The sequence below is a fragment of the Schistocerca gregaria genome, chromosome 1 (genome assembly GCF_023897955.1).
Source record: "Schistocerca gregaria isolate iqSchGreg1 chromosome 1, iqSchGreg1.2, whole genome shotgun sequence".
In the NCBI taxonomy this organism is placed as follows: Eukaryota; Metazoa; Arthropoda; class Insecta; order Orthoptera; family Acrididae; genus Schistocerca; species Schistocerca gregaria.
In genome coordinates, this window is record NC_064920.1 from 141,031,396 (window position 1) to 141,053,264 (window position 21,869).

The 21,869-nt window shown below is 44.1% G+C and overlaps 1 protein-coding gene across 1 annotated transcript in view; it reads left to right on the forward strand.

The window, feature by feature from the left end:
- Positions 1-21,869, forward strand: part of LOC126334883 (odorant receptor Or2-like) — a 105,720-nt gene that overhangs the window by 51,467 nt on the left and 32,384 nt on the right. Inside the window, exons 3-5 of the mRNA XM_049997585.1 lie at positions 5,480-5,928; positions 8,399-8,498; positions 11,147-11,260. Of these exons, the coding sequence (XP_049853542.1) occupies positions 5,480-5,928; positions 8,399-8,498; positions 11,147-11,260 (663 nt within the window). The remainder of the gene's footprint in view (positions 1-5,479; positions 5,929-8,398; positions 8,499-11,146; positions 11,261-21,869) is intronic.

Sequence of the window (21,869 nt, forward strand, 5' to 3'; positions counted from 1 at the left end):
AAGCCCATTCTTTTGTCAAATTCTCTACCAGGGAAGCAAAGAAGTTCACTTTGTGATCGGATATCGAGTATAGTCCTACTAAAAATGGCAAATCGTGAAATTATTTAAAACAGTACTGTAAAATCGAAGAAAATGTGACTTCTTACTTGCTTAGGAACAAACAAAACTCTCTATAACACCGCCAGAAAAAAATTGTGTATACAAGTATCCATCTCGGGTTCGAGAAGAAATTTTATTTCAGCTAATTGCATTGTCACCCTGAGACAGTCACTTTTATACCTAGAAAATGTTGATGTTCTTTTTTTTTAGTCACTTTTTGTTAGTCACTGTAACTTTACTGTCAGAGAAAAGTGAGTGAAAGAGTGCAATGAAACTAAATTTGCGCATTAAGTTTCATTTTCCGTGCTTTCTACTTGTGAAAGTGCGTTCGTTCGTTGCACATTTTTGTTGTTTGTGTTTGAATTACCACAACTGCTTTTCAATTTACTTTTGATTTATTGAATTATCAAATGTGTTCTCAAAGTGCGAATATGGCGACACAACATCTATTCAATTTACTGTAAACATATGAAAATTTGTGCCAGACCGGTATTCGAAAGCGAGTTTTCCGCTTGTCGCGAAGTGCCGCGTTAACATGCGTGCATTTCTGAAGGAACATTGCATCGAACTATACAGACACTGCCAGTACAGCAACTATACTGATGCGCTCCTGTGTTGAGAAAAAAAAATAGATCACCTTGAACGCCTAGGGATAGGAAATCCATATTCACAGGACATGCACATTAGTATGTTCTGCACAAATGATTACCATTTCAGTCGTCTCGGCTCAGCATGTCTCCTGTTGCCTAGTAGGCACTAGGTCTGCCATGGATCCTGATAACCCGTTCCACGCATGACGGCATCGACGCGTATAAGGAGAGAATGGCGTCTTGTGGTATAGCCAATCCATGCTGCATTCACCTGGTTCCAAAGTTCATCTGTGGTGGTTGGTACTGGGTCACAGCGCTACCACTTGTTTCACCGTATCCTGCACATTTTCGACTGACGACAAGTCTGGTGATCCGATAGGCCAGGGCAAACGCCTGACATCTTGTGACATCAAGAAGGCACGTGTTCGTACAGCAACGTGTGGTCGTGCATTGTCTTGCTGAAAAGTGGCGTCTGGGGAGTTGTGTAGGAACGGTACGTCTACGGGTCCCAGGATATCATCCGCGTAAGTCGCTCTCGTCACAGTGCCCTGAACACGCACCATTTGTGGTTTCTAGTTGCACGCCGCACCACGAGGCATTGAGTTGACGAATGTTTTTTGCGAGTGCAATTACTGTGATGCCACTCCGATATGTACATACGCAACCGACTTGAAAGAAATTCCCGCCATTAAATTGTAAATTACTATTCATTTTTGTAACACTGTCACGATTTCGGCTTTATAGTCATTCCCAAGACTAAGTTGAAATGTCACAAAATGTCCAACTTGCCTAAATGACAGAAGCAACCTACATAGCAGTATAACGACTTATTGGTGAGCAATGAATGTTGATCTGTATAGCTACAAAACTCGCTGTTAGCCCATAAACGCGAGCTCCTATCAGCAAATGAATACGGAAACAGCGCGCTTTTTTGTCGCAGGGATATAAGAGTGTCTTTGCTGTTTGCTGTGTGCCTCGTGGTTTTTTTTTTTTTTTTTTTTTTTTTTTTTTTTTTTTTGACGTTACACTTACGTTTTCTCACAGTACAAGTGGAATAAAGAAGAATACAACACTATTTGCATTGGACGTAGTTTGCATGTTTTTCGTTCGAAGCGTGGACTACAGTATTAAATTCATTGCGCATCCTCTAATGGAACACATATGTAAAGGTTTACTTTGCATCATTTAATTTTCCTCTTACACCTTCCACAGTCTCAACAAAACACACCATCGTTAAAGGCCATCTGATCCCGACAATCGGTCATTTCGCCGTGTCAGTGCTTCTTTACGCAGACCTACTAAGGAGACTGCCTACACTTCGCTTTAGAATACTGCTGCGTGGTGTGGGATCCTTACCAGATAGGACTGACGGAGGACATCGAAAAAGTTCAAAGAAAGGAAGCACGTTTTGTATTATCGCGAAATATGGGAGAGAGTGTCACAGAAATGTTACAGGATTTGGGCTGGAAGTCGTTAAAAGAAGGCGTTTTTCGTTGCGACAGAATCTTCTCACGAAATTTCAATCACCAACTTTCTCCTCCGAATGCGAAAATATTTTGTTGACACTGACCTACATTGGGAGGAACGATCACCACTATAAAATAAAGAAAATCAGAGCTCGTACGGAAATATATAGGTATTCGTTCTTTCCGCGCGCTATACGAGATTGGCATAATAGAGTATTGTGAAGGTGGTTCGATGAACCCTCTGCCAGTCACTTAGATGTGATTTTCAAAGTATCAGTGTAGATGTAGATGTACTCATCTTCTGTACTAGCAATAAGTCACCGCCGGCCGGTGTGGCCGTGCGGTTCTAGGCGCTTCAGTCTGGAACCGCGCGACCGCTACGGTCGCAGGTTCGAATCCTGCCTCGGGCATGGATGTGTGTGATGTCGTTAGGTTAGTTAGGTTTAAGTAGTTCTGAGTTCTAGGGGACTGATAACCACAGATGTTAAGTCCCATAGTGCTCATAGCCTTTTTAACCAGCCAACAAGTCACCACTACCCTCGCTTCTAATTACAACATGCGTCTACCACAATACACAAGAAGAGAGAGCGTGTCACTGCGAAGGATGCAAAATCCATCGCAAAAGAAATTAATGTCATCATTTTTTTTCGCAGATAATAACGCTGAGTTATTCCATCTGAGGAATGGTCAATAGTGCAACTAATTTTGAAAAAGGGGTATCGTAATGGTAAGAAATTGAAAGTGAGCAGATGGGACCAGTGATGCACCTTAAATATGTGGCGCCCCTGGAAGAATTTAAAATGGCGCCCTCTAAAGGACCCCCAGGAAACAAAGAATGCACCCCCTTATCAATACAGAGAGATTAATATTTTCCCTTGTTCCAAGAAAATGTGAAGGCGTTTCTTTGCAAATATAAGTAAATATATATATTTATTTAAAAAGATAATACCGGCCGCGACGCACATTCTGTTTCGAGCAGACTGCACATCTATGCCATAGTCTGCGTTTCTTGGACTGGTCACTCGGAGTGACACGAGGAAAGTGCCTCCCAGTACAGCGAAGATCGTCATCAGAGCGCCTTCCTTTACTATCTCTCCTCCGTTCTGTAGCAAATTTTTCGACAATTTCTCGTACCAGACTGGCCGCGTCGCAGGGTTATTTTCTCGGCGCGGCGTTCAGTCACGTCATCGTGGGCGGCCTTTGGAATTTGCGCCCCCCTTCCTCTTGCGCCCCTGGCGGGGGCCACTCCTCCCAACCCCTGGGTACACCCCTGGATGGGACTAGGGTGGGGACCAGCTTGGTATGACGAGAGAAGGAGGCGTGGAAAGGGCGGGGTGTGAACCCTGACATGGGGTAAAGTAAGGAACTAAAGAGTGAGAGGTGATAGAATGGATGCATGGGTTTTATTATCTTGGAGAGCAAGGCGCTGTAAGTTCGTTAAGAGAGAGTGGAGAGTGTGAGTGGGTCTGGGGTTTCATTATATTTCAAGAACAACTTTGAAAACGAACCACAGCATCAGGTGCGAAGCTATGATTAGGTGTTATCAGCATAGAGTAGTAATATCTCTGGAGTGAGCATTCAGAAGCGAGAATTGATTTTGTGTTGTCAACATACGTTGCCACAATGGTCACGTGATCTCGGGACGCCGTAGATTCGTCCGACATTTGTCCCATAAATTTTGAATGTTGTCATATCGCTAGCGAAGACAGATTCCCTTCGTAAGTGCTGTGGATTTAGTATAGACGTTTTGCAGGCACCGTAGCAGTTTACGTCTGATATTTGAAATAAATTTGGCTCTTAGCTTTGAAGAGCAAAATGAACGGGCATGACGTCACAGAAGCTTCACGTCAGTATGTATTTACACTGTCTTTCATGTCACATCTCGTCAAGTCGCTTAACACAGTACCGAACTGCGAAATTAGGGCTTTGAGTCACCATCCCTAATATGCATAAAACGTATCAGACCTGAGGAGCTAACAACGACAAAGTCTGTCAATGGCCAAAGCAAACTTTATAACCTATGTTCTTGAACAATTAGGTATGGTAAATTACTGAGAAGTGAGACAACGTTTCAAAACATCGACAATTATTTGCTAGGAAAAATATGTACATTCATACACATCAAAGAAAGCTTCAAACGAATTCAAAAATGGTTCAAATGGCTCTAAGCACTATGGGACCTAACATCTGAGGTGATCAGTCCCCTAGAACTTAGAAGTACTTAAACCTAACTAACCTAAGGACAGCACACACATCCATGCCCGAGGCAGGATTCGAACCTTCGACCGTACAGGTCGCGCGGTTCCAGACTGAAGCGCCTAGAACCGCTCGGCCACACGGGTCGGCTTCGAACGAATTAATGAAGCCTGTTAAACTTATCCATTATGTTTTTTTCTTACGTAATTAATAACGTCATAAAAACTGTATTTTACTCCTTCATTAAGGCTAATTTTTTTGTTTAAAATATCATATGGTAGAATTTGCTTCGTCTACTTATGTTCTTATACATATACATTGCGGGCGTCAGCGCTGTTGTGTTATAGTAAAAAAAAAAAATGGTTCAAATGGCTTTGAGCACTATGGGACTTAACTTCTAAGGTCATCAGTCCCCTAGAACTTACAACTACTTAAACCTAACTAACCTAAGGACATCACACACATCCATGCCCGAGGCAGGATTCGAACCAGCGACCGTAGCGGTCGCTCGGATTCAGAATGTAGCGCCTAGAGCCGCTCGGCCACCACTGCCGACTATTATCGTAAAACCTAAATAACTTTTCGCCTTCAGGTATGCGACCTCGATTGTGTAAGAAAGTGTAAAAAATATCCCAATCGTCATGGAACATCTCCAATTTGCCACTGAAACAAAGCGCTATTATACAATAAAGATTATTTAGATACAACAGTACAAAATACACTATTATAAGGAGAGTGAGCGCGGCGCAAATAGGTTAAAGATGTTTACAGACTGGTACCGCCACAATTTTCTTCCCGAGAAACCTTGACGTACCGTGAAATGACGTGACGTTCCGTTGACGACTTGTGCGAATGCCTCCATTCGAAAGGTATTGTAGAATGTTTTGATGTTATGTGACGAGACGTGACGTCACCTGATGGCGGACGCGAATTGGCATTAAACAATAGACGTCGTCCCTATACCACGTGACAATTCCAGTTTAATGTTGACAACATGCGCAGGACGAAATGCTCACTCCAGAGATATTTATACTCTAAAGGTTACCAGCAAAGAAAGATTTCAGTGCAGCAGTGATGTCTGCTCGAAGTGTTGGAGACCACAGGTGTGCTGGTGCTGGTGTTGGGCAGGTGTCGACGGTGTTCTGCACGAGTCTGTGGTCGGTGGCGCCGCTGCTGGGGGGCTCGTCGGGCTCGCGGGACTTCCCCGTGCCGATCTGGTTGCCGCTGGACATGCGCGCCACGCCCACCTACCAGGTCGTCTACCTCCTCCAGGTCTTCTGCATCTGGGCCGTCGTCCAGGGGACCGTCTTCCTAGACACGACCTTCCAGATCCTGATGCTGCAGTTGGCTGCCGAACTGGAGGTCCTCAACGATAACGTAGCTGCCATCTACAACCGGGAAGTGGGCCCATCCGCAGTAAAGCGAGCAGAGGACATCAAAATCGACGCGTCGCCGCAGAGGAAAAAGGACGAAGCCAGTGATAGACACGGATACATTCAACTTCACACAGATACAGCAGAGGATGAGATGTACAGTCATCTCGTCAGCAATATAAAGCACCACCAAACAGTAATAGGGTGAGTAAACTTTCCTCTACTTCCGCTATTATGACATTCCCAACCTGACACTCAATCGTCTTGCTTAATTTATACGTGTTTCTCAGTTATTCGGAATGTTTGACAGCCACACAGATTGACGGAGAGACGTTAAACGGTATCGTCCGCTGTCGGGTGCACATTTGTCTTCAGAGTCAAGCAATTCGAAAAATCGGTTCACACACAAACATATTTACAGACTTTCAAATCCACAACTTATAGGCATTTCTACACTTTTCTTTTCGGTATTCGTCAATCTTAACTTTATCGTTAACGGCAGTGGAAGTTGAACAGCAACTTTGGAGTCGCAAAAACATTTTTTGGGTGCATAGTTCCTGAGAAATCAGTACCCAGAACAACCACCTCTGGCTGTAATAACGGCCTTGATACGCCTGGGCATTGAGTCAAACAGAGCTTGGATGGCGTGTACAGGTACAGCTGCCCACGAAGCTTCAACACGATACCACAGTTCATCAAGAGTAGTGACTGGTGTATTGTGAAAAGCCAGTTGCTCGGCCACCATTGACCAGACGTTTTCAGTAGGTAAGAGATCTGGAGAATGTGCTGGCAGGGCAGCAGTCGAACATTTTCTGTATCCAGAAAGGCCCATACAGGACCTGCAACATGCGGTCGTACATTATCCTGCTGAAATGTAGGGTTTCGCAGGGATCGAATGAAGGGTAGAGCCACGGGTCGTAACACATCTGAAATGTAACGTCCACTGTTCAAAGTGCCGACAATGCGAACAAGAGGTGACCGAGACTTGTAACCAATGGCACCCTCTACCATCACGCCGGGTGATACTCCAGTGTGGCGATGACGAATACACGCTTCCAATGTGCGTTCACCGCCATTCGTGCATCCAGGTTCGTCGTTGAGTACACCATCGGAGGCGCTCCTGTCTGTCATGCACCGTCAAGGGTAACCGCAGCCATGGTCTCCGAGCTGATAGTCCATGCCGCTGCAAACGTCGTCGAATTGTTCGTGCAGATGGCTGTTGTTTTGCAAACGTCCCCATCTGTTGACTGTGGGATCGAGACGTGGCTGCACGATCCGTTACAGCCAGGCGGATAAGATACCCGTCATCTCGACTGCTAGTGATACGAGGCCGTTGGGATTCAGCATGGCGTTCCGTATTACCGCGCCCCGAACCCACCGTTTCCATATTCTGCTAACAGTTATTGGATCTCGTCCTACGCGAGCAGCAATGTCACGATACGATAAACCGCAATCGCGATAGGCTACAATCCGACTTTTATCAATGTCGGAAATGTGATGGTACGCATTTCTCTTCCTTACACGAGGCATCACAACAACGTTTCACCAGGCAACGCCGGTCAACTGCTGTTAGTGTATGAGAAATTGGTTGGAAACTTTCCTCATGTCAGTACGTTGCAGATGTCGCCAACGGTGTCAACCTTGCGTGAATGCTCTGAAAAGGTAATCATTTGCATATCACAGCATCTTGTTCCTGTCGGTTAAATTTCGCGTCTGTAGCAGGTCATCTTCGTGGTGTAGCAATTTTAATGGCCAGTAGTGTAGGTACAAGGATCCAAGAAACGCACACATATGAGATTGGTGTGGATATGTTCGTACATACTGTACGTTCTTATCTGTATATAGCCACATTTTAGATAAATGACAATAATTCTTCTCCTGATCAATCGGGTGGTGCCTGTAGTTGCAAGTGACCATTCCACAACGATTTTCACGCTAAGAAAGTACTGTCGTTAAAAATCATATTACCTTAGTCTATTTTGTGTACAGGGCGGCCAGAAACAGTCTGAAAGTTTATAAAGGTGTTGCGCGATAGATTGTGCTGGGAAATAACTGTTAAGAAAGAATTTCGGTATGTCGCGCCACTTACAAGTTAATTAGCATTTATGGTAGCCAGTCGGACTGTTGTGGGAGCAAATTCAAGCGGCCCGTTAGACACGATGTTTCAGATGTGTTCTTCGTTTGCTTTCCGAAAACTGATCAAGAGAGCTATACAGGAACTGGACGGTAGTAAGTATCGAACACGAGCCAAAGGTTGAACAGTCTCGTACGTTACTATCTAACACTAACTGACATTAACTGTATCTGGCGAACCGGTTCAATTTGGGCGCGCAGCGGTCTGATTGGCAAACTTCAACGCTAATTAATTCAGGGACGGCGCAATGTATAGATTTTTTCATAAACAACTGTTTCTCAGCACAGCCTACCCTACAGCACCTTACAAGCTTTTCAGACTGTTTGTGACCACTTTTTATACTCAGAATCATTGATTCATTCGTTGATGGTCGTCACAAGAATTCACGGATATCTAGGAATGGAAATAATACTGCCTCGTCACGAGGGAAGAAAACTTTGGCGCACAGAACTCAATGTCCTGTTTCCTTTTACATGTTTCCTTTTTCTTTTTTTAAGTAACGGATGAAGCGAGGTGCTACTCAATAATTCATGCTTTCAGTTGTCTAAGCCAGTTGGAAACCGTGATGAGTCACTCAACGCTGATACTCCTGTCATCCAATATGGTCTGCATCTGCTTACACATCTTCGTGACGGCAGTGGTAAGTACGATGAAAAATTCTTAAATTTGGTGGTAGAAGAGAGCTATGCACAATTTCCTGAGTGTATCAAGTATCCAGTGTTCGCATCCAATTTTCTAGAATGTTATCTCTTCATAACTAATTACAGGAAAAACTGGATTTTTTCATTTAATTTTAACAAAAATAGCTTCACTTTCATGTGTGAGGAAGGAACATTATTACAATGAAATGCATTCCATGAAAACTGTCCAGGAATCTGTATGCAATAGATCGTTGCATATAAACTTTCGAACTCATTGGAAAGAAAGAAATATGAAGGAAACCCACGCTACTCAGTTTTACTAGGGCATTATTGTCAACATCGTAGCACTCTGTATTCAGCAGAAAGTTCGAAAATGGTTTTGAAATTTGCATTGATCGGCACCATTTATTCTTTTCAAATACGATTTTATAGAAGCACCAGTTAAAACCACTTTGAAACCACTGTTATTTTGTATTCTTTTTTTACGCTTTTACCACAACAGTAACTAACCTGAAGATGAAGACTTTGAGTGAAAGGGAAATACATAAGATCAATTTTTTTTCTAATTGGCAATTTTTGTAAACATATGTCGAAATATTTTTCGGGGGTCTTGCAAAAAAGGAGTAAGGGAGTGCTAGGGAGTTCTGGTCAGCTAGATCAAAGCGTTACTACATACCGGATGTGATAGCCATATTGTCGTCCACATGTGAGAGAACACTGCACCAGAGAATTAAATGGCTGCTCACCTGTTTATTTGAATGATATAATGTGCTAAGAAATATTGAACCAGCAGACATTGGAGAAAGGCCTATTTACTCGTGCAGAACAGTCTACTACCATGGAATTGGCTTTGAATGAGTCTAATAATATGTTGATTTCCACTGCACAAAAGTCGTTTAAATATTTCAAATACTAAACATATATACAGTATATATCAATATCAATAATAGAACAACCATGTAACGAGTTATTTTCTCCTCTTCATTTAGCGGACGGACTAACACTAAACCTACCACGCTCTTCTCAACAATATGCAGAACATAAATAATGAGGTGATCGTCCACTGTCTAGCCACATTACGAGGTCTGAACTAGGATGATACTACAAATTTGTTTTCAACTAGATATATTCCCCCACGTATCTGTCTTTTATCCCTTCCGCCGTCACAAATCAATTCCTTTTCAGCGCAGGGTTAATTTTCACAAAGAGAAGAACAAATCGCACGGTGCCAAATTAAGTGAGTGTTGTTATTGTTCAAGAACTGTAATGATTGTACCAGCCCAAAGTTATTTCGCTGATAAATCAGTGTGGGTGGGAGCACTGTTGAGCAAGTTTCTTTCTCACACGTTCGCGCATTTTTCCAAAACATCCTTACAATAGCTTTAGTTAACTGTGTGACCTTGTTACTCAGCTGACATCACTCAAATTACGTAATGAAATATGGGTTACAGACCAGGCGCGGAGACAATGATCGCTCCTGGGAGGGGGGAAGGGATTGAACGGTTTGTTACTCCCCGACATCCCAACCCAAATATAACTTGGCTTAAATCCCATTTTAACGTGCCTTGGATTTTAATAATTAAAATTACAGTAAAATACATGAAATTTTTAATATGATAACAATAATTTGTTGACCTCAGTGCTCATAACTTAGCTTTAGCGTTACTTCCAAGGAATTGTAATATAGAGAAAAACATCATTTGAAAATCATTTGCCAAAAATTTTTAGAAGCACATTCCCATGTGTTTGATTTAAGAGTTTTAAGGGCAGTCAAATGAAAACGGAACAGACTGAAAAAAAGTAAGTGACGAGTTTAATGTTTTAAAAGCAATCGGCATGACTGTTGATACATTTATCACACTGTGAAGTAAGTCGGTCAATGCCTTAGTGGAAAAACATTTGCTGTTGTCTATGGAACCATGATTGTATTTCTTCCTGGGAAGTTTTTACACATCCTCCGTACAATCCCGATCTCTTCCCATGCGAATTCCATATTTTTGGAGCCCTGTAAGAGATTTGCGGCCGTCGATTTGCTTCGGACGAAGAAATGCACGCCTGTATACAAACATGGTTCCGTAGACAACAGCAAATGTTTTCCATTAAGGAAAAAAAATTGAAATGTGTGTACGTTCCTATGGGACAAAACTGCTAAGGTCATCGGTCCCTAGGCTTACACACTATTTAATCTAGCTTAAACTAACTTAACACACACACCCATGCACTCCGACTGGGGTACCCGCGCGACCCGTGGCAAGGCGCCCTAAACCGCACGGTTACCCCGCGCGGGTTTCTTTAACGTATTGACCGTTTTGTAGTGGGACAAATATATTAAAAGATATGGCGATTACTTTTGAAATAATAAAGAGTTTACTAACTTTTCTCCAAAAGTTGACTGAGAAATTTGTTTACTGATATATGTCAAAATGTAAATGTTTTTAGGAAAATGATCGTGACCTCCAACTTGGATCCGTCCCTCCTTCGCACGTGAGATCCAAGAGGCGTCGAAACAATGTGACTCGATAGTGTAGGCGTCATCCCACTCTATAACTATTTGTAAAATTTCTCCACAGCACGTTTTTCATTCTAATGGAAACCTTTTTCTTTTTTTAACATTTCTGAAGTCTTTAAGACTAAAAGATAATTTCAGCTGTTGCAGGATGAAATTCAGTTTGACAAGACTTTCAAGATGATGTGTGCGTTTGCAATCTACACGTACCAGACTGGGCTCTTCTGCTTAATTGGACAAACCATAATCGACCAGGTAGGTAACGAAGTTCATCATGACAGATTTATACCTGGACACAAAATTGAAAAAACTTCAGAACTTGTCTAATTTTTTGCTCATATTCCGTAGATCAGGTATTAGAACCAAAGGAGAGGACAGTTACACTAGTACCGAGCAAATAATTGGTCCAATCTTATTCAATGGTTTGTTGTTGTATTCGGCTGAAATGGTGTATGGAAACTTCAGAAGGGCTCAAAGTTATTCTGTCTCAACTGGGATCGTGCATAATTATTTCCTCTGTGCATTTAACACTACACTCGCAATCAGAGCAAGTATACGATGGTCTGCATGATAATTGAAATCTCCTATACCAGCAAATGAATTTTGCATGTCGCTGAAGGAGCTAAGGCTGCAGAGATCCAACATTAGGATTAGCTTTGATGTCGTCTCACATTTCACTCGACTCCCCTTGGAAGAGTCCATAAAACTAATCAACGAGAAGTTCAGCACTGAGCTGATGCAGCTTTATAGACACGTTCTGACCTCGACCTATTTGATTTTCAATGACCAATACTGTGAGCAGACTGATGGCGTAACCATGGGAAAATTTGTTCATGGAGTAGTTCGAAGGCTGAGCATTGGAAACCCGTTTGTTTTTTTCGTTACGTCGACGATACCTTTGTCATCTGGTCACGGTGGCCCAAAAAACTATAGAAATTCTTGGAGCATCTGAATTCCGCCAATAAAAACAGCCAGTTTACCAAGGAAGTTGAACAAATGGCAAACAACCGACAAATTTTGGGACTCCATTTTGAAAGAAGCGATTGAGTTCCGTGTGACTGACAATTAAGTCAAAAGAGATCCAGGCTTCTAACTGAGCTAGGCGTGGGAGCCAATACTAAGCTCCGTCAAAGTAGAACGCGACATCTGAACGCGAGATGCGACCGGGTGGCGGGAGGAAGGCAACTGAGACTCCACCCACCCATCACCACAGTTACATGCCCCCCGCCCCCCCCCCCCCCCCCACCACTACCACCACTACAACCGCCACCACCACTGTCGTAAGTCACAGTAGCAAGCAGCGATTTGCAATCACTTTATCTGACAGTCACAGAAGGTACATATATCAAAATAGCTTGTAACATGTTATGTACTACAAAGACTATTACTGATCAGAGATAGAAATTTCCCGACGGCTTCAATTTCCAACATCCTCCCCACCCTGATCAACTTCCAGCGGTGGGGGTGGAGGGGGGAAGGGGGGGTGGGGGAACTATCTGCTGTGCTTACGGCGTGTGCAATATTATCGTCCGTATTTTATTGTCTCTTCCCTTACACATCTTTCTATTTTCTCTTTCATCCAGATGTGTCTTGGTCATCTATCCTCCTGAATCAAAGCCAGATCACCAGGTTGGAAGTCAATACGTCTGGCAGATGTGCCATGGTCCATCTTTCCCAAAAGTCGTCTGCCATTTTTTGCAGTAGTTCAAACTATTTGATCAGATTGTGTGTGACGGCAGGTTGTGGTCCAGTGGACACATGTAACAGGTCTTCACCAACCAGAAAGTGTGCTGGTATGAGAGATTGTTCGTCGTCTCCTGAAGAGATTGGTCTTGAGTTCACTGCAGCTTCAATGCTGACGAAGATTGCATAGAGTTACTCTGCAGTTAGACTTGTCGTGCCGACACTTCCCATAAGCGTCGCTTGACGGTGCCCACTATCCTCTTCCACCGTCCTCCCCACCAAGACGCCCATGGTGCAATGAATATGTAAGTGATACCGTTTTTGGCGACGAAGCTATGGATCTCTGAGGTGGTTAGCGAGTTCCATAGTTCCGATAATTCTTTGTTAGCGGCATGAAAGGTCTTTGCATTGGCGGTGTAGATTGTGTTCAAATGGTACAAATGGCTCTGAGCACTATGGGACTTAACATCTGAGGTCATCAGTCCCCTAGAACTTAGAACTACTAAAACGTAACTAACCTAAGAACAACACACACATCCGTGCCCGAGGCAGGATCCGAACCTGCGACCGGGGTCGCACGGTTCCAGAGTGAAGCGCCTAGGACAATCCATATCTACTAGCAAATCTCTGTAAGGTCATCAAAAATGTGTTGGTATTCATTTTGGAGCAGCGCTGTAACTGCGCGTGTTGTTGCGTAAGTGAAGATTGTTATACAGGCCTTTTCCATGGCCGTACCTGTTTTGATATAAAGAGGGCCAGCAAAATCTACGCCAGTGACAGAAAAAGGTTAAGGTAGTATCATTCGATCTATGGGTGGTGGAAGCTTTAGCTTGTTGTCGTCTTGAAATCTTCATGATCTTGCATGGTAATCATGTATGCAGGACTTTTTTAATGGTTTGAAACGATGTGAAACATCTAGAAGTAATAGATCTCATTCCACGCTGGTGAAGTCTGCGAACTGCAGTCTACTTCACATAAAAATGTGTCCATCTTCAATGAATGGGCGAAAGCGTCCAATTTTAGAGTCTTGCGGGATCGGTGTACCGTTCTGGAATGCGTTGAATTCCTAAGCGAAGCAGTGACGTTGAACTATTTTTATCCAATAAGTGCGTGCATTTGTGACCTCGATTGCTGTCAGCTGTCCAGTAAGTTTATCTTTGTAACGAATCTTACGTATGATGCGAAGGATGGAGCCACTTGTACGAATTAGTCTCCAGTAGGAACTGAATTTGGAAATGTCTACGATACTGGGAGGTATAGCAACTGCCATTGCGTGTTTTACATTCCTTCTTTCTTCCGGGAGGTCATGACGCATATTTGGAGTACCAGATGACCAATGTTCTTCTGGATCTGCAAGCCACGGCGGTTCTTCCCGCTAAACATGCGCAGATGGGATTTGATTTCCAAGAGGTCCCCGTGTTAGGTGATCCATTGGGTTATCATTTCAAGAACATTATCTCCACTGACTAGGGGATGCAAATATGTGAATTTATGTCGCTCTACTACTGATAAAAGTCTTCCATCGATTCACATCACTGCGTATCCAGCCTAAGGTCACTGCACCCTCCGTCCAGAACATTACATGACTAATCACGTGCCCTGTAGCTATCCAGGAATATCTTAGTAATCGTACTCCCACAAGTGCACCTAGAAGTTCGAGATGTGGAAATGTTATCCATTTGATAGGTGCAAGTTTGCTCTCGCTTCAGGCTTCATAAAGCGTTGTCTTGCCGTGTAATACACTGCGGATGTACAGAGCTGCGCCAAACACTCGTTCCGAAGCATCACAAAATACATGAAACTGAACGTCTCTATCTTTGATAGTTGATATCCATCGTGAGATACTAATCCAGGACACTGGAGGTAAAGTCACCTAAGTAATCCATTGTGTTGCCAGGGTAATTTCCAAAAATGATTGCCTGTCGAAGTCACGGAGATCAAACGATACATATCGAACGTGCGATTCTAGATCGATCATGTGACTCTGGTGGCAGGCGTTATGATCAATTATTTGTGATCGTCATTTTTATCTTTTTTCTGTCGCTCCATTAGTTGCTCTACAGTGCATACCTCCGCGAATCATTTCTGAGTTGCTAGGGAACCCCAGACGATTTATGTCGGTAGTGAGTGGGATGTCTGGTGTTCTTGACGTTTCTTCGGCGCATTCTCTCACATGGAAAAATCTAATTCCATTCTTATCCAGCGTAGAAAATTGTTTGATTTTTTGTCGCAAATATACTGTACTACTGGACGAGGAAACGAGGGACTGTGTAGACTGTGGTGGTGAGAAGTAGGTAAAACTTCGTAAGAACAGTTTCTATGCTGAAATACCGTTACAATTTCATTGCGGACGGAGCACATAACGAACGAGTATTAAGAAGAATACATGGTTCGACTCTTCCAAATTATCCATCCAGACCAGCGTAATTCTTCTACCTTGCTGGATTCGAGACTACACGTTGCGAGCAACAGCATCCGAAACTGAGTTACCTGCTAATACCGTGTGCGACTATTTCGGGTTTTACAGAGAACTGTGTTATGTGTTAGTGACGAACGACAGTGTACCGATTGGTGGACCGAGTAAAGTTGTTGAAGTGGACGAATCTCACACAGCAAGAAGGAAGAACCAGAGAGGACGACCTTTGAAGAGTGAAATCGATCATATTTGGATATTTGGTGGAATACAAAGAGAATGCCGGAAGTGTTTCACAGTCAGAGAGTATTGTCCAGAGACGAGATCACTTTAGTGCGCCCAGTAAAGCACTTCATACTGCCTGGTAGTAAAGTCATTACAGATGGGCTTCAGTCCTACAAGGCACTCAAAGCAGAAGGATTCGAGTTCGTCACCCACTCTGTGGAGTTCGTGTGTTCGGATGACCTCAGTGTGCACATGCAGAACATCGAGCGGCTATGGAAATCTGTGAAGTCATCCATTAAAAGAGAAGAACGTCCAGGACAAAGAGACGAACTATATTTGTTTCAGTACCTCTATTTCCAAAACTTGCGTTTGCAGGAAAAAGTTAGCGTATGTGACGCTCTACCCATATTCTTGCGTGATATTGGCAGAGTTTTCCCAGGCTATGGCACAAAGGGAATTGATCACGTAGCGTACACATCACATGGGCTTTCACATGACAACACCGACGACGGGTAAGGTAAGTCGTCTCCTTTATAATAGCAAGTATTTTTGTAACGCTCTACTTTTGTCGTTGCTGTAGTGACCACCGTAAACATACTCATAACGCTCGCCACCAGAGTCGCATGATCGATTTAGGATCGCACGTTCGACACGTATCGTTTGGACCCCGCGACTTCGATAAGCAGTCATTCTTGGAAAATACCGTTGCCAGAATGTTGGGTAACAATTCATTCCACTCAGTTCTGCTACACCAAGTTTCTTCGAATAATTGTTTTGGCACATTGACACAGAAGAGAATAATCCTATTGCATCGTAAAATTTACCTACAGTCTGTAATAGCTTCCTTTTGTAGTTGGTTCATCAGATAATTTTTCTGCAACATTATATGTGTCAATGTAAGAGCTGTCCGTTGCTGTGTTCCAATATACGCCTAAAACTTGAGCAGATGTAGTAATCTCTCGCCCTTCGGCTCTTCATATGTCCTGTAACTGATCTAAGGTAATGGCCCATTTCGCTAATTGGAAGTTCCATACTTTCAATTAAAACATTGTTGGCTAGTATCTGTGCGGCGAGGGAAAATGCGGTCTCATGTATAGAAGCGTGTTATTTCAGGGTTACCGAAAGCAAGAATTTACTGTATATCAGGCGAATGGAAGTCTAGTGAAACGGTAAAGTCGTTACTTCGTTCGTCGTATGGTAGCTTCCATGACCATCTTCAGAAACTTCGTGTCATAGAAATCTTGTCAAGTTCCTGTTTTCTCCGTGCAAATTAAGTTGCAGAAATGCTTGCGCAATATCGGTAATAATAGCCTCAGGGTGTATTCGGAACCGTATAAGAACAGCAAGTATTTCTGGCATAGACTTGGTCCCGCCTCTAAAACTGTTGATGAGAGAGGGGGCGTTGATCTCGTGAGAGGACGCATCAACAACGATCCTCCACTTTATTTTTTCAAGTTTCTCCTTCCTAAGTGGCATGATGTGGGATGTAAAATATGGTGTTACTTGGGCCTTCAGGAGGAGCGAGTTCTACATGGTTCTTTGTAATGTACTCCAACATAAGACGATGGTGTCTCTTAAGGATTCGTTACGAGAAAGTCTTCTGTGTATACTTCGAAATCTACTTTCTACGTTCAGTCGGTTAGTAGAATATTAGGTCTACAACTTTGCTTTCGCCGTTTTGCAGTAGACGGCAGTAGCGGCAAGTGGGGTTCAGGTGGTTGGTCACAGCTGTAATACACTCCTGGAAATGGAAAAAAGAACACATTGACACCGGTGTGTCAGACACACCATACTTGCTCCGGACACTGCGAGAGGGCTGTACAAGCAATGATCACACGCACGGCACAGCGGACACACCAGGAAACGCGGTGTTGGCCGTCGAATGGCGCTAGCTGCGCAGCATTTGTGCACCGCCGCCGTCAGTGTCAGCCAGTTTGCCGTGGCATACGGAGCTCCATCGCAGTCTTTAACACTGGTAGCATGCCGCGACAGCGTGGAAGTGAACCGTATGTGCTATTGACGGACTTTGAGCGAGGGCGTATAGTGGGCATGCGGGAGGCCGGGTGGACGTACCGCCGAATTGCTCAACACGTGGGGCGTGAGGTCTCCACAGTACATCGATGTTGTCGCCAGTGGTCGGCAGAAGGTGCACGTGCCCGTCGACCTGGGACCGGACCGCAGCGACGCACGGATACACGCCACGACCGTAGGATCCTACGCAGTGCCGTAGGGGACCGCACCGCCACTTCCCAGCAAATTAGGGACACTGTTGCTCCTGGGGTATCGGCGAGGACCATTCGCAACCGTCTCCATGAAGCTGGGCTACGGTCCCGCACACCATTAGGCCGTCTTCCGCTCACGCCCCAATATCGTGCAGCCCGCCTCCAGTGGTGTCGCGACAGGCGTGAATGGAGGGACGAATGGAGACGTATCGTCTTCAGCGATGAGAGTCGCTTCTGCCTTGGTGCCAATGATGGTCGTATGCGTGTTTGGCGCCGTGCAGGTGAGCGCCACAATCAGGACTGCATACGACCGAGGCACACAGGGCCAACACCCAGCATCATGGTGTGGGGAGCGATCTTCTACACTGGCCGTACACCTCTGGTGATCGTCGAGGGGACACTGAATAGTGCACGGTACATCCAAACCGTCATCGAACCCATCGTTCTACCATTCCTAGACCGGCAAGGGAACTTGCTGTTCCAACAGGACAATGCACGTCCGCATGTATCCCGTGCCACCCAACGTGCTCTAGAAGGTGTAAGTCAACTACCCTGGCCAGCAAGATCTGCGGATCTGTCCCCCATTGAGCATGTTTGGGACTGGATGAAGCGTCGTCTCACGCGGTGTGCACGTCCAGCACGAACGCTGGTCCAACTGAGGCGCCAGGTGGAAATGGCATGGCAAGCCGTTCCACAGGACTACATCCAGCATCTCTACGATCGTCTCCATGGGAGAATAGCAGCCTGCATTACTGCGAAAGGTGGATATACACTGTACTAGTGCCGACATTGTGCATGCTCTGTTGCCTGTGTCTATGTGCCTGTGGTTCTGTCAGTGTGATCATGTGATGTATCTGACCCCAGGAATGTGTCAATAAAGTTTCCCCTTCCTGGGACAATGAATTCACGGTGTTCTTATTTCAATTTCCAGGAGTGTACAATAAGCTTAGACATCTGTAAACATAATGTCATAAAAATATTAATCGGTTTGTGATTGTATCATAAGATTATTCTCGATCAAGTACCTCAATTTATGTACCCATTCCTCTCCATTTGCGGGAAGTTTTAAGTTTCTGCTTTAACATGAAGAAATCTGCGGCTCTGGCTCTTAAAATGCTGAATAAGAGCAATGGCGAGGGAACTACTAGTGGAAGAACGTGCAGAGAATGTTTTCAACGCCTTAAGAACGGTGATTTTGATGTCGAAGACCGGCACGCCTGTGGGAGACAGAACGTTTTCGTAGCTACTGAAGCAGACGAAGACAGTCACACGTCATCATTATCGAAATAAATTGATGCTTTCGAGTCGAGCACTGAAACACAAACGGCCACAATACAGCGATAGGCACGTAAAGGTAATTTTGCAGCAGATCAGTCGCAAAACCCGTCAAAATGTACATGGAAACGTTGAAATGAGACTTTCTATCCCTCCCGCCGTATTCTCAATACGTTGCTCTCGCGGACTACCATTTTTTCAACCAGTGGCATACAGTCTGGCTGACCAGCACTTACCGATCATATGAACAAGTGCAAAATTGAATCGAATCATGGGTCTCCACAAAAGACGCCCAGTTCTTCCGCCACGGAATTCGTATGCTATCCGAAAGATGGGAGAATGTAGTGGCCGGCGATGGGCAATACTGTGAATCATAATTTTCACAATAAAGCCCCGAACTTCGAGAAAAAACGGCGGAAGCAAAGTTGTAGACCTAGTATAAAGTAATATTTTGTCTCTTAGGAGGCAGAACGACTCTTCGATGATCCTGAACAAGAAAAGATGCCTGAAATTCTTGTAGGAGGGCAAAATCTTGATGAATCTTTACCGCATCATGATGTGCAGCTATGCTAATAGTATGGAGATCCTAGAATCGTCTCAATTGAACATCCGTGGGCATTTGAGTCTGAAGTACAAAGTTAACAACAGCTAAATTCTCAGAGACGGTAAATCTGCATCCACTGAGGATCCAGCCTAACATGGATTTAGAAATACGGATCAGTAAACCATCGGTCACAATCTTCCAGTAGTGATCACTACCAATTAAAAGCTCGATGGGCATGTCTTCTTGGGAATCTGTCTGTGGAACATCTACCTGTAGTGTGCACACATGTGTTGCATTCTCAATATTTTATGAAAAACTGGGCGGAGGCGTAAAGGAGTGGTCACTTTATGCGTTGGCGTAAGTCGTAGAATTAGCCCACACTCCTCTAATTTCGAAATTGACAAGACTACGGCATCGTGAGGAACTAATATGAGACTCGAAAGTTCAAACACTATGTTGTCGTTGGTCTAGGAAGCAATTTCAAATCTTCTATTAATGACTTTGCTGTGAAGGATGCTTGACTTCCATTGTCCTATTGGTGCTACGATGCGCAGCTAAGCAATTTGGAAGAAGGTAAAGGTGGGGTGTAGTTGCGTCCGTTTTACTAACAGAAGTGACGTTGCTCTTAGATGCTTTCTTACAAGTCGTACTTTCCGCGTATACCGACTTGTGACGTGGTTTTTTACAGTTATCACAAAATGTCCTCCACTTCTTCATGCAATATGACGTTTTATGTCCTCTGTTTAGGCATAGAAAATAGCGGTTAGTACTTTACAATTTCTGTTTTCTTTCAGTGACGTCAATAACTTTATTAGTCTCTTGGACCCAATGCCCACTTTCTTCGCTAAAGTCGGAAAATGGATCGTAGCTTCTGTTGCCATTACATCATGTTTATTCCTGATTAGCGCGGACATGAAGGGCTGCAGCTGTGGGAGTGTAAGTCAAGGTTTTATTGTCACAGCGGAGTTTCTGTGAAGCAAGCTCTGCATCTGTTTCTGTTCCTATACAATACACCAACTGAAGTACGTCCCCTTCTGAAAGACCGGTTTACTTGACATGAATGAGCCAGCGTCGCGGAAAGCGGCAGGAAAAGTTCTGAGAATTTTTGGCGCTAGTACCACAATCATTTACGTGTTCACCGAGCGCTCGCAAACCTTGAATGCCGCGGTTGAACTCGATAAGTGTAGATTTAAGGTATTCTGGATTCGAAAACTGAACGGGTTTAATAGATTCCAAACGAACTAGGTGAGCTTGAATGGTTCTATTTTTTATCGCTATAGCGTCCTGTGAGGATTCTCTTGGTTTCTTAATATGTATCAGAGGTCACAGCAATACCAATAGCGCGGTTCCCCCCCCCCCCCTCCTCTCCCCCCCCCTTCCCGTCGTAGGTTCGAGTCCTCCCTCGGGCATGGGTGTGTGCGTTGTCCTTAGCGTAAGTTAGTTTAATTTAGATTAAGTAGTGCGTAAGCTTAGGGACCGATGACCTCAGCAGTTTGGCCCCATAAGACCTTACCACAAATTTCCATTACTATCAGCTAAAGACCTCGGTACCCTTTCTAAGTATCCACGCAGAAATACGTGTTTGTGACTGGTAGATGTCGAGGGATCTTGATCAATCGATTGCTGAAATCGTTCCCAAAAACGGGCCCAGGTCCCAACGTTTCCAGAAAAGACTCAATTTTTATAGTGGGCAAACTGATATTAGGGGGTGGAACAACAGATAAACGGTAGTATCACTGATGATAGTGTGAACCATGGAATTCTTAAGTTTCCCAACTATTCCCCGTGATGTACTTACAACAGAGAGCTTGGGTGCGTCTATGTATTTGACACATTTTAAGAGCTCAGCTGCGTAATCGGGATCTTCGAGAAGATCATGTATTTTGTTATCACGATCTGTTAGTGTACACAATAGTGGTTTCAATTTCAGCCGTGCCAGCTTTCGTCCTATCAATTTTCCCCAGGAGATCGTACCTTTTCAGCGCTCGTGTTGCGGTTCGTGGAGGCGCACACGAGAGAGGTGATCGACTAAGCGAATCTGCGGAGTGAGGGGCAGTTAGCAACTGCGTGTTGGTCGTTAGTGGACAGGAGACGCAGCACTGTTGGCGAATACTGTCACTATTAAAACATACGGTCGGGTCAACGCCGGCTATATTGAGCGCGTTTTGAGATGAACTGCGTAACGAAGAAGCTGGTGGTCGTTATCCGATTATATGTTGTTGGGAGTCCTGACTCATGACCTACCTTTCCGATGCTGTTGAATACGGACTTCAACTGACATAATAATGTGATAGCATCGCATTTACGTCATACGTTGGAGACACATTTTCCGCTCTCCGTTCAGCAAGTGTGATGAAGCGGAGACAGATTACCTGTTGATTCTCAATCACGAAATTCTGAGCGCAGTTTATCTAGTTGTGCCATTCTGACTGTAGTAATTCGTGTTGGCGTATGAGAGCGTCGATATTGTGTTTTACCATTTAAACCTTGGGGCCTCTTTAA